Source organism: Erpetoichthys calabaricus, chromosome 12 (genome assembly GCF_900747795.2).
Source record: "Erpetoichthys calabaricus chromosome 12, fErpCal1.3, whole genome shotgun sequence".
In the NCBI taxonomy this organism is placed as follows: Eukaryota; Metazoa; Chordata; class Cladistia; order Polypteriformes; family Polypteridae; genus Erpetoichthys; species Erpetoichthys calabaricus.
Window position 1 is genome coordinate 132527264 of NC_041405.2, and position 13193 is coordinate 132540456.

Sequence of the window (13193 nt, forward strand, 5' to 3'; positions counted from 1 at the left end):
GCTCAAGAACTTTTGACAGAAAATGTAAGTGGGATATAGGCCGAAAATTGATAACTGATAAAGTGATGGCTTCTTGGCACACCTCTAGAATCAGTGGGTGTGTACCTTCCAATGACTCAGCTGAGACTGACTCAGCCCCCATTCCAGTTCAGTCCAGCCGAGGGCAGTTCATGTCCTGTCATCTCAACCAGTTTCAAAACTAGCTGGCCAGTCACTCACACCCATATTGATGCAAAATCTTCAATCCCCGTGTCCAGCACTTAACAAAGGTTCTTATCTGATCTAGTAATGTCATAAATGTTCCTGAGTAACACCTGGCTTCTCAGCTTTCCAAATTTTAACGTTGAGTATTTGTTGGACATTAACTTCCAAGCCACGATCAAAAGTTTGGCTCACGCATATTTAATAAAGACAGTCTACAAAAATATATCATACTTGATATTACTGTTTTTTTTCTCTTTGCTACAACCTTTCTGTAATCTTACAGATAGAGATGACAGGTTTTTAAATGAGAAGGGACCAGAAGATGAAACCTAGTGAAAATAAACAGGCAAGGGCCAAAACCAGAAAGTTGAAAGGCACTGTAGACAAATCCAAACAAAATCCTAAATCAAAGTCAAAAGACAACGCAAGTTCTTGTGCTATGAAACGCTGAACAAAATGAATTGCACACTTAAGTTTTGATGATGTTTATCTGTAATCTTGAATACCAGGGAGAAAATTGCATCGACCTTTAAATCTCTACCCCACTGAGTCACAGGTGGCAACCTCTGAAAACATGCTCTCTAAAAATTGGCAATGATGACACAAAGTGGTGACATCTGTGAGGAACAAAATGGACTCTAGGAGGATGCCTCATCTACTGTTCTTTAAATACTGTATATTGGTTAACAAAAAACTACCCTCATATTTACGTAGAAACTGGGTATATTAAAAGGAGGGAAAAAAAACAGGAAAACAGCATAAAGTTAAAAAAAAAATTAAAACAAATCTTCGTTGTAACTAACGCCTGTGTAATCAAAAGCCATTTTGAGAGATAAGACAGAGCAACACCTTAAATAAGGTAAAACAAGATCTTCATGTTGAATTCCTTACAAAATAAAAGAAGCTGTTATTGGATCTAACTGGATAAGCAATATTAACAGTCCAATAACATGCAATTGCTGAAGGAATTTTCTCCATGTGGATACCTTTGATGAAACAAAAACTGGACAGCGCACTGGTCTGCCAAGACTAGATTTGGGAAGTCCTTCTCTTTCTTATGTGCTCTACCATTTCTGGAGCGTAGTTAGCAAATTCAGTGACACTATTGCTGCAGGTTTTCTTTTGTACCTGAGTATTCATCTAATAAACTTTACACAGTGCTGTCAGTGCTTCAAACACCTTGAACAAGTTTCACTCAGCAGGTGGAATCCACAAAATGATTACATTAACAACTATTGAGGCCTTGACAATAAGGTGTCAGGCTGCAAATTTCAAGGATGGTCTTTGACTCGCATTGTCACTCTGTGTGACATGCTGTATATTGCAAGGGGCACAAACTCCTTAGTTAAGTTTCTTATTTCTAATGTTAGTCCCAAAACCCCACATGCACTTTAGAACAGTTGACAGAGGGCAAGTACACAAATATGACAGAAAACAGCAAATACTTTTTAATGCTGAGTTCATTTTCTGAAACCAACAGCTGTGAAGGCACTGCATCAGCATTATCAAACAACAGCTTCTTCCACAGTGGGAGCAAGGCCATGCTGTTTTTTCTTCTGCTGACTTTTCCTTCTGGCTCTTCAGCTGTGCTCAGATGTATTGGTTCAGAGAAAAGACCCAGAGGGTGGATGACTTCTAACAAGACAGAACTCAGATGTTATAAGCATGAAAATGCAATACATTTTAAGATGTTGGCCATGTGTTTAGGGTTGGTATCTTGCTGCAGAATAAACTTGGGACCAGTCAAGCCTAAGGTGAAGGTTAAAGGTAAAGTTTTCCATACAGTGGTAAGATCAGTGATGATGTATGAAGCTGAGGCATGGACAGTAAATGGAGCGCATTAGAAGAAGTTATATATGGCAGAAATATATAATGTTGAGATGGATGTGTGGAGTTACAAAAAAAGGACAGAATATGAAGTGAGACAATCAAAGGTACAACAAAAGAGGCAGAGATATCTAAGAAAATGCAAGAAAGTAAGTTGAGGTGGTATGGAAATGTGATGAATATCTGGGCAGAAGAGTGATGAAGTAGAAGTACAGGAGAAAGAAGGAGAAAGTGAGGGAGGCCCAAGCCAAGGTGGATGGATAAAGTAAATCAAGGAAAAGGGTCTAACCAGGTGGAGGCCCCGGGGAAGACCCAGGATACGCTGGAGGGACTATGTCTCTCGGCTGGCCTGGGAACGCCTTGGGATTCTCCCGGAAGAGCTAGAAGAAGTGGCCGGGGAGAGGGAAGTCTGGGCATCTCTGCTCAAGCTGCTGCCCCCGCGACCCAACCTCGGATAAGCGGAAGAGGATAGATGGATGGATGGATGGGGAGGAGGTGCAGGACAAGGATGTATGGAGAAAGTTGATCAAGCAAATCGACCCCACATAAAAGTGGGAGAGGAAGAAGACAAATCTGATTATGTCAGATTTACCAAACGTAGTTGCTGATTTCGCCACTGGACTACGTCAGTTTAAATGACTGAAAATCGCTGGGCATTTCTACTTTACTGGCTGAGTGCTGATCTTCCAGTGCTATCATGCTTGCCCCTTTTCATGACAGCCAATAGTGTGCTGCCTGACAGAGCCAGTGCTCTACAAAGAGTTAACAGGTATAGTGAGTTCAGATGCAATCTCAACCCTTTTTTATTTTTCATTCTGCAGTAGTTTGTAAAACACAACACATCAGAAAGACAAGCCTCTCTTGTTTGTGAGGTCCAAAGCCCCAATGTTCCTTATTTCTTGTTGCTGCATTCTATCCATTGTACTTCTGGATGAGCATTCATCAGTTGTCAGCTCTCATGTGTCAGAGTCTGTCACTATGACAAAAGACAAACCATTTAATTTCACCATTGCGAGTTACGGACCAGTTGGAGTAAGTCTCTGGGCACGTCACACTATACGACTGTTTTCACGGGAGTTTGCCACCAAATACATCCAACTCTCTAAGATTATTTAAATGAAGGCAATGACTGAATATTACTGGAAAAGTCGCACAATGTGATAAAACTTCAGACATCTCTCTGATGGTATTGCACAATGGATAGGAATCTTCCTGCACTTCTCAGCTAGGAGGGAGTTGTCAATTCTGATCACATTGCCAACTCCTATTCCAAAAATGTGGCCCCAAACCTGCATGGAACCGCCGCGTGCTTCACTGTTGCCTGTGGACATTCATCCATATACTGGCCAACCCTTCAGTGGTAAAACTGCCTTCTCATAGAGCCAAACATTTCAAATTTTGACTTGTAGGACCAGAGCACCTGCTTCCATTTTTCTCCATCCCAGTCCTTGTGTTTTACTGTGGAGGTGTCTTGTTTGGCTTTACTTCCACCACAGAAGAACTGCTTTTTGTTCACGTGTCTTTCATGAAAGCAACTTTAGATGGATGTGCCTGGGTCCTTGTGGTTTCTGCCAGTGGTGAGTTGATTGTGGTGCTGAACATCTTCCAATTTTGAAGGGAAGAAAGCTTGATGTTTTTCTCATTTGTTGTACAGTAATCCCTCGCTATATCGCGCTTCAACTTTTGCGGCTTCAATCTATCGCGGATTTTATATGTAAGCATATTTAAATATATATCGCAAATTTTTTGCTGGTTCGTGGGTTTCAGTGGACAATGGGTCTTTTAATTTCTGGTACATGCTTCCTCAGTTGGTTTGCCCAGTTGATTTCATACAAGGGACGCTATTGGCAGATGGCTGAGAAGCTACCCAATCAGAGCACATATTACGTATTAAATAAAACTCCTCAAATATACTGTGAGCAAGGGGGCTGTTCGATACCCTAGAGGATACGGACACTTCTCAAAAAACACTGAAAGACTTCCTTCACATTGCCCCCTTCCTTGCTGGGCTTACTTGTGGCTGCTTTTTAGCGCGATATGCTTCCCACATGGTGCTTCGCATACTTAAAAGCTCGAACAGCACCTATTGATTTTTGATTGTTTGCTTTTCTCTCTCTCTCTCTCTCTCTCTCTCTCTCTCTCTCTCTCTCTCTCTCTCTCTCTCTCTCTCTCTCTGACATTCTCTGCTCCTGACGGAGGGGGTGTGAGCAGGGGGGCTGTTCGCACCCCTAGAGGATACGGACAATTGTCTAAAAAATGATGAAAGACTACCTTCACATTGCTCCCTTCCTTGCTGGGCTAACTTGTGGCTGCTTTGTCAAATGATATGCTTCCCGCATGGTACTTTGCATACTTAAAAGCTCAAACAGCACCTATCGGTTTTTGATTGTTTGCTTTTCTCTCTCTCTCTCTGACATTCTCTGCTCCTGACGCACACTCCTTTGAAGAGGAAGATATATTTGCATTCTTTTAATTGTGAGACAGAACTGTCATCTCTGTCTTATCATGGAGCACAGTTTAAACTTTTGAAAAAGAGACAAATGTTTGTTTGCAGTGTTCGAATAACGTTCCTGTCTCTCTACAACCTCCTGTGTTTCTGTGCAAATCTGTGACCCAAGCGTGACAATATAAAAATAGCCATATAAACATATGGTTTTTACTTCGCGGATTTTCACCTTTCACGGGGGGCTCTGGAACGCAACCCCCGCGATGGAGGAGGGATCACTTTACTAGGTTTCTGTGGCCGACTGCTGCATTTCTGGTCCTCAGCCTTATCCATTTGTTTGTTCTTCTGCATAAGACCTTGCACGGTGCATCTGAAAACACATCTGCCACAAAATTTCTCCTTGGTAGAGACCTTGGCGATGCCAGCTGACCACCATGTGTCGTGTTGCTATGCTCACTTTTCCCATTGTGTAAGTTTTACAAGTTAAACCGCCACATCTGCCACAACCTCACAGGTTTCGTATGGTTGTCCATTGCCCAGTTTCATTCCCTCTACACAGCTGCTTCTGTTTCAGTTAACTGCTTTGGTCCATCCGACATATTATGTCATTGATCATTAGCAACTGTTTGTTAGATTTGCTTAAACAAGCACTTGGACTGTATGCATATAAAGGTCTCACATATTTTAAATAGAAACTGGGCTGTCACTGTGTTAGTTTCTTTCTTTGAGGACATTCAGATGTCTTACTGTATTGCTTCATTTTTTGTAAAAGGAATGCTTGGAACTGTAAAATATAGTTTTCTAATGACAGACACATCTAGAAGGCATAAAATAATCATCAAAGACAAATATATTTGTAAATGAACAATTTAAAATTCACAAGATATTTGCACAGCATATACTGTATTTCAGTTTTTCTATATTTCTGTATTTTACACGTAAACTTAGCATGCATGTACACAAAAAAAAATCTGAAAGTACAGTAATCCCTCGCTACTTCGCGGTTCACTTTTCACGGATTCACGACTTCGCGGATTTTATATGTAAGCATATCTAAATACATAACGCGGATTTTTCGCTGCTTCACGGGTTGCTGCGGACAATGGGTCTTTGTACTTGCTTCCTCAGTTGGTTTGCCCAGTTGATTTCATACAACAGATGCTATTGGCGGATGGCTGAGAAGCTACCCAATCAGAGCACGCAGTTAAGTTCCTGTGTGCTGCTGATTGGCTCAGCGATGGAGTGTTGCATTAACCAGGAAGTCTCATCTCACTCATTCATCATTAACGTGCTAATGCTTCAGGGGCCGTGTCCAAGCACCAACAGAAGATGCAAATGATTGCAGAAAAGGTAAAAGTTTTGGATATGTTGAAGGAAGGGAACAACTACACCGCTGCAGGACATCGATTCTTTTTATTTAAAAAGGAGGAAAAGCATATAAGATCTACGGCCGCAGTGTCCTTTAACCAGGGTGCAAAACGAGTTGCAAGTGGACGTGATAAGGCAGTAGTCTGGATGGAATCTGCTTTAGGAATCTTTGCAACAAGGTCGACGACGTCATGACCGCCTACAAGCTGCTACGTGTACTTCGCTATACAGTAAGTGTAAACTTATCTACCGATTTCATATTGCTTAGCAGTTGTCCCTGTTTTTAATAGAGTAAATGGTGGGTTGTATACAATACAGGGAGGGTTTAAAAATGTCCAAATACACGTTAAATAATTAAATAAATATAGTGTCCCTACTTCGCGGAAATTCAGTTATCGCGGTCGGCCTTGGAACCTATCTCCCGCGATAAGTGATGGATTACTGTACTTTAGCTCGTTTTGAGAAAAAGAGACACAAAAGCATGAACAGCAAAATAAGGTCATTTTGAAATATAAACATCCAGAGAGAAATTAGAAAAACGGTTACACCTGCTGGTCTAGAAATTGCCAGTATTTGTGAACAGAGTGAGGACAAAGAGGGGCATGAATTGAGTTGTATCAGCTATTTGGTGAATGTCAGTAGAATTTGAATGAGGTAATGAAAGCAAGAAGGTATATATGGTCCTCACTGAACCCTCATCTCAACACCATCGAGCCAGTCTGAGATTACCTGAAGGGACAAAAGCAAGTAAGAGACAAAATCTGCAGTGGAACTGTGGCAAATCCTCCAAGAGCCAAGTACCTTCAGAAAATGCACGAGAGAGGACCTGGGAGAACTGGGAAAAGGTGGTCACGCAAAATATTGATTTTTCCTTCTGTTTACTGTAATTTAGAGAGTGTTTATTGATCTATAAAAATATTTATGACATTAGTATTGAAAACATTCACATTTTATAGCATTTTTTTTACAAGTCTCTAAGACTTTTATAAATACAGACACACACAGCCAAAAGTTTGTGGACATCCTTCCAAATTATTGAGTTCTGATGTTAATAGGTGCGTAAAATCAAAGTACTTAGCTATGCACTCTCCATTGATAAACAACAGCAGTAGAGTGGGTCATACTGAAGATCTTAGTGACTTTAAATGTGGCACCGTCATAGGATAATAATAATAATAATAATTCATTACATTTATATGCCACTTTTACCCCAAGTCAGTATGTTAAATTGCTCCTCTTCTAGATCTGCCCTGGTCAGTTCTAAGTGCTATTATTGTAAAGTGGAAGTATCAAGGAGAAACAACTGCTCAGCCACAAAGTGGCACACCACCCAAACTCACAGAGTGGGGCCACCGTGTGCTGAAGTGTACAGCACATAAAAATGGCCTTTCCTTTGTTGCATCACTCACAATAGAGTTCCAAACTGGTTATGGAAGCAACATCAGCACAAGAGCTGTGCACAGATAGCTTCATGAAGTGGGTTTTCATGCCTGGGCATCTGCACGCAAACTTCACTATATGCAGTGCCAAGAGTTGGCTGGAGTGGAGTATAGCATACCACCATCAGACCCTGGAGAAATGGAAACATGCTGTCTAGAGTGATAAATCACACTTTACCATTGGCAGTCTGATGGGCAAGTCTGGGTTTGATGGATACCAGGAGAGTGTTGCTGTCTGGACTCCATATTACATTTAACAAGTTTCCAACTCTGTCCCTGTGTTCTTAATGAACTCATTTTAAAGTAAGTCTTGATGCACTGGACTAATTCTCTTCATAATTTTAAACACTTCAATCTCCTTTTCCTTAAACTGAAAAGTCTCAGCACTTGTAATCTTTCTTCATAACTCATCCCCTATAGCCCTGAAATCAGCCCTGTGGCTCTTCTCTGGACCTTTTCTAGTGCTGCTATGTCCTCTTTGTAGCCTGAACACCAAAACTTCACACAGGACACCAGATGAGTCCTCACCAGTGTGTTATAAAGTTTGAGCAGAACCTCCTTGGACATGTGCTCTACACATCAGGGCGCTATATAACCTGACATTCTGTTAGCCCTGTTAATGGCTTCTGAACACTGTGCCAGTTTTGGCCATATACTCTGTGTGTGTGTGTGTGTGTGTGTGTGTGTGTGTGTGTGTGTGTGTGTGTGTGCGTGCGTGTGTGTGTGTGTGTGTGTGTGTGTGTGTGTGTGTGTGTAAATACTTCATTTGTAAAACAAATTAACTTACTAATGTTAATGTTAACTTACTATGTTAATGATATTTTCTGTATAGTACACCTGCCATTGTTTCCATATTTGTAAAAAAGCATTATTTCTGTGCAGTTGAGATTTGTTTTTTGTTTTATATAAAAGTTTTATATAAATTAAATAAAAGGCAATTGTACAAAAGGTCATTGTAGGTTTTGTGGCCAAGTAGTTAATGCTTTGGATTGTTAACTGCAAAGTGACCAACTTAATGCCTACAATTGACTCGATGTTTGACTATAACTATGTCTCATACCCTACAAGTGTTCTAGTTATAGACAGTGGAGGCCATTGCTATCGGTATGAGACATTAGGCCCCAGAGGTTGTTGGTTCAGTCCTTACCTCTCACTCAGTGTGAGCCATAACTTGCCTGTGCTCCAGTTGTTAATAAGTACATGTAAATTATTGTGCTATATCTCCGTTCCTCAACTCCATGGTATGGTGCTTAACTGTAGTGAAAAAGTGTTATATAAATTAAAGGTTTTCTATTTTTGGATAGTCGGCACTGTTGAATTGTACTTTATTGAATAAGATTTGTTTGGTCTACAGTGTTGCTCAAAAGAGCCATTGGAATGTGAATGCTGGCAAATTGAACTACCCTTTATTTATATACATTTTATCTACACCCGGCACCATCAACTGCTTACTAATTATGAAGGGGAATTTGTGACAGAAATTACAAATAAACCTATAAAACAATGCAATTGTAATTTTAAAAAAATCTTCAATTTCTATTCCATAATTGTCTTATCCTAATGTGACTTACTAATTCAGCTGTGAGTATGGCTGACTTGAGGGTACACACCTGACTGTCAAAAATCTTTTCACGCCTGATTCATTCTGACACTTAGAGACTGCACAGTACCTGCCAGTGCTCCATTTAGAGAAGCACAGAAGCTCATTGGTAAGATGAAATTAAAGTGTTGCCTACAGTTTTGATATGAATATGAACAAGGAAATTAAGAAATCATCCTTCTCCTCATCTAGCAGTATTAACAAAAGTCTCAGCTTAAAGCTTTACATTTATTTCATTGTACTTTGCTTTGCAGGAGGTCCCCTGTGTGAAGGAGACATTGAGGAGGTGAATGGAGTTCTCAAGGTTTTTTGCCCCTGGCATGACTATGATTTCAGCCTTCATACCGGAGAATCACAAATGGGTTTAAAGGTGAGAAACAGAGTTGAGCTTAGATTTCTCCCTTATTTCTCAGAGCTTGTCTTTTAATGTAATTGAAATGATTAAAGAAGTTGTAAGTCAGCAGGTTGCTAATCATAAAGAAGAGTGAGGTAATGTATAGAGATGGCATTACAAAGCCGCCAAAGTGCTTGAACGTTTTCATTCCTACACTCCTTTATAAATGATGCTTCTTTAATGGTATTGTTCTGTTTTTTGTGGATTCTTATTAACCTGTCGCTTGACAAAGAATCATTTGGTCCTGGATAGGGCTTTTGCATATGAATTTAGTTCTTTGGGCTTTAAAAAGGTTCGTAATATGTGGACAAAACAGAAATCTGTAGTGTTTAAAGGCTATATAGCAGGAAATTGAGAGATCAAGAGACCTTAGCCGGTGTTATTCTATGCAGCGAGAGTCCTTTTAAAATCAGGAACTACTGGGATTTCACAAATCTGTTAGACTCTTAAGTATAAATAAGTGCAACATGCATTTGGATCGTTCCCAGATGGCATGATCTGCTTTGGCACCTTTATTTTTAGGTGTAGCTATACGACCTTCTGTGTTGAGTTTGCATGTTCACACCATTTTTGTGAAGGGTTGCTGTTGTTAGATTAATTACTGTAAAATGGCTCTTTATGGGCGTTTGCATTCATGTGCCTGACAGGGTACACTGGCATGCTGTCCAAGGTTACTACTAGTCTCATTGTGCCAGGGTAGGCTTTTCACTAACCTGAGTGGGGGTTCAAAAATGAATGAAAAATGTTTTCCCGTCTAGTGTAGTAAAAGTTCTGTACAAAGCCTGGAATTAAATAAATGAAGTAGACCAGGGTCTCACATATGGACACAAATATTGTCAAAATGAGTTTTGATCTAATAGATAACCCTTGGTATTAAAATTGAGCTAGGCTAGGACAGGCTTATCCTTCCTAGACGGAATGAAAGCTTGCTTATTATTGATTTTTAAGCTGTCCTTTATTGTTTTTTTTTTTTCTCCAGCAACCAGTCTTCCCCGTAAAAGTTGAAGATGGGTCTGTCTATGTGAAGTTCAACAGTCCGCTTTCCCTCACTCCATTGTCTGCTGCTGCCAAGGAGTGATATGGGCAGATGAAGGATGCCTTTATAAATGAATGCACATTTTATATGGTGGGAGTTGCACTGCTAGACACTCTGTACTCGATTTGCATTAAGCATTTGGGGGAGAATTTAACTGTATGGTGATCTTTGACACTACTGCTCATTTTTGTATTATGCTTCTGTTTATTCAGGCAGATTGAGACTTCAGGTATGCATCAATTATTTTGTACACAGAGTTGCTGTTTTATGATACTTCAGTACCAGTCAAGTTGTAACGGCTGACCCCTTACCCAGCCAGCAGCCACACTACCAGGACCTGTGGCCTGGATGAATTACTGAGAAAACCTATCAATACCGAGCAGTACCTCTAACAAATAATAATTTTCCCTCCTCCCCAATCGACGGTTAAAGACTAGCAAACGAAAGCAAATATGTAAAATAAGTGTGGGAATATATTAAATACAATACAATGACAAATACAAGAATATAAATCCACAACGTAAAATATATCTACATATATATTCCTCCACCAAAGCAGGTAGCTAAGTGAAAACAACACCTGTACAATAACAAAACCTCCCTTGCCCCTGCAAACGTAAAACAAACGCAAAACACAAATAATAGCAATGTATGAGTACTGAATGACAATGAACATGAAATTGAGTCTGGGTAAATCACTGTCCAGAATATGGATAACTGATCAAAATGGTTGTGTTTGAATCTCCCAAATAAAACAGAACGACCTCACCCTGCTTCCTCGGCAAATGGTGGATTATAATGTCCAACCCCAGGGTTTCTGGTGATGATATTGTTGTTGTGATTTCAGAGGAATGAGAATCAAACTGGAACCAGGCGCGATGTAAATAATAGCAGAATAATGTTGATCAGTTGTCGGTACTTGAAATCTCCGTCTCTCTCCCTCTCTCTTCTTCTTTCCCTCCTGATGGTTTAAATAATGATGAGCCGGATGTACAGTGCATCCGGAAAGTATTCACAGCGCATCACTTTTTCCACATTTTGTTATGTTACAGCCTTATTCCAAAATGGATTAAATTCATTTTTTCCCTCAGAATTCTCCACACAACACCCCATAATGACAACGTGAAAAAAGTTTACTTGAGTTTTTTGCAAATTTATTAAACATAAAAAAATCGAGAAAGCACATGTACAGAAGTATTCACAGACTTTGCCATGAAGCTCAAAATTGAGCTCAGGTCTATCCTGTTTTCCCTGATCATCCTGGAAATGTTTCTGCAGCTTAATTGGAGTCCACCTGTGGTAAATTCAGTTGACTGGACATGATTTGGAAAGGCACACACCTGTCTATATAAGGTCCCACAGTTGACAGTTCATGTCAGAGCACAAACCAAGCATGAAGTCAAAGGAATTGTCTGTAGACCTCCGAGACAGGATTGTCTCGAGGCACAAATCTGGGGAAGGTTACAGAAAAATTTCTGCTGCTTTGAAGGTCCCAATGAGCACAGTGGCCTCCATCATCCATAAGTGGAAGAAGTTCGAAACCACCAGGACTCTTCCTAGAGCTGGCTGGCCATCTAAACTGAGCAATCGGGGGAGAAGGGCCTTAGTCAGGGAGGTGACCAAGAACCCAATGGTCACTCTGTCAGAGCTCCAGAGGTCCTCTATGGAGAGAGGAGAACCTTCCAGAATGTCAACCATCTCTGCACCAATCCACCAATCAGGCCTGTATGGTAGAGTGGCCAGACGGAAGCCACTCCTTAGTAAAAGGCACATGGCAGCCCGCCTGAAATTTGCCAAAAGGCACCTGAAGGACTCTCAGACCATGAGAAAGAAAATTCTCTGGTCTGATGAGACAAAGATTGAACTCTTTGGTGTGAATGCCAGGCGTCATGTTTGGAGGAAACCAGGCACCGCTCATCACCAGGCCAATACCATCCCTACAGTGAAGCATGGTGGTGGCAGCATCATGCTGTTGGGATCTTTTTCAGCGGCAGGGACTGGGAGACTAGTCAGGATAAAGGGAAAGATGACTGCAGCAATGTACAGAGACATCCTGGATGAAAAACTGCTCCAGAGCGCTCTTGACCTCAGACTGGGGCAACGGTTCATCTCTCAGCAGGACAACGACCCTAAGCACACAGCCAAGATATCAAAGGAGTGGCTTAAGGACAACTCTGTGAATGTCCTTGAGTGGCCCAGCCAGAGCCCAGACTTGAATCCGATTGAACATCTCTGGAGAGATCTTAAAATGGCTGTCCACCGACGCTTCCCATGCAACGTGATGGAGCTTGAGAGGTGCTGCAAAGAGGAATGGGCGAAACTAGCCAAGGATAGGTGTGCCAAGCTTGTGGTATCATACTCAAAAAGACTTGAGGCTGTAATTGCTGCCAAAGGTGCATCGACAAAGTATTGAGCAAAGGCTGTGAATACTTATGTACATGTAATTTCTCAGTTTTTTATTTTTAATAAATTTGCAAAAACCTCAAGTAAACTTTTTTGACGTTGTCATTATGGAGTGTTGTGTGTAAAATTCTGAGGAAAAAAATGAATTTAATCCATTTTGGAATAAGGCTGTAACATAACAAAATGTGGAAAAAGTGATGTGCTGTGAATACTTTCCGGATGCACTGTAGCTGTTAAAATCCCAGTCCTGACATGTCCAGGGGGTCGCTGCCTCCCTGTAACACCCTTCCCTGTTCTTATTACGGGGACGACATTTAAACAGACACGCATTAGTTTAAATGGGGTGCTGAGACGAGACGCGACTGGGTGCAACACAATAAACAACACTATCTACTGTATGTGGCCCAGCTACAAAGTGTCTGATGAGAGTAACAAGTACATCAAGTCAGATAGCTTGGCTTGGTGGAACAGAATTA

At 40.9% G+C, this 13193-nt stretch overlaps 2 protein-coding genes across 2 annotated transcripts in view; both read left to right on the top strand.

The window, feature by feature from the left end:
- si:ch211-212d10.2 (uncharacterized protein LOC557710 homolog) overlaps nucleotides 1-10628 on the top strand; it is a 46991-nt gene extending 36363 nt beyond the window's left edge. Inside the window, exons 2-3 of the mRNA XM_028816241.2 lie at nucleotides 9139-9254; nucleotides 10258-10628. Of these exons, the coding sequence (XP_028672074.2) occupies nucleotides 9139-9254; nucleotides 10258-10356 (215 nt within the window). The 3' untranslated portion in view covers nucleotides 10357-10628. The remainder of the gene's footprint in view (nucleotides 1-9138; nucleotides 9255-10257) is intronic.
- armc6 (armadillo repeat containing 6) overlaps nucleotides 1-13193 on the top strand; it is a 494113-nt gene that overhangs the window by 149643 nt on the left and 331277 nt on the right. The gene's annotated exons all lie outside the window — the stretch shown is intronic.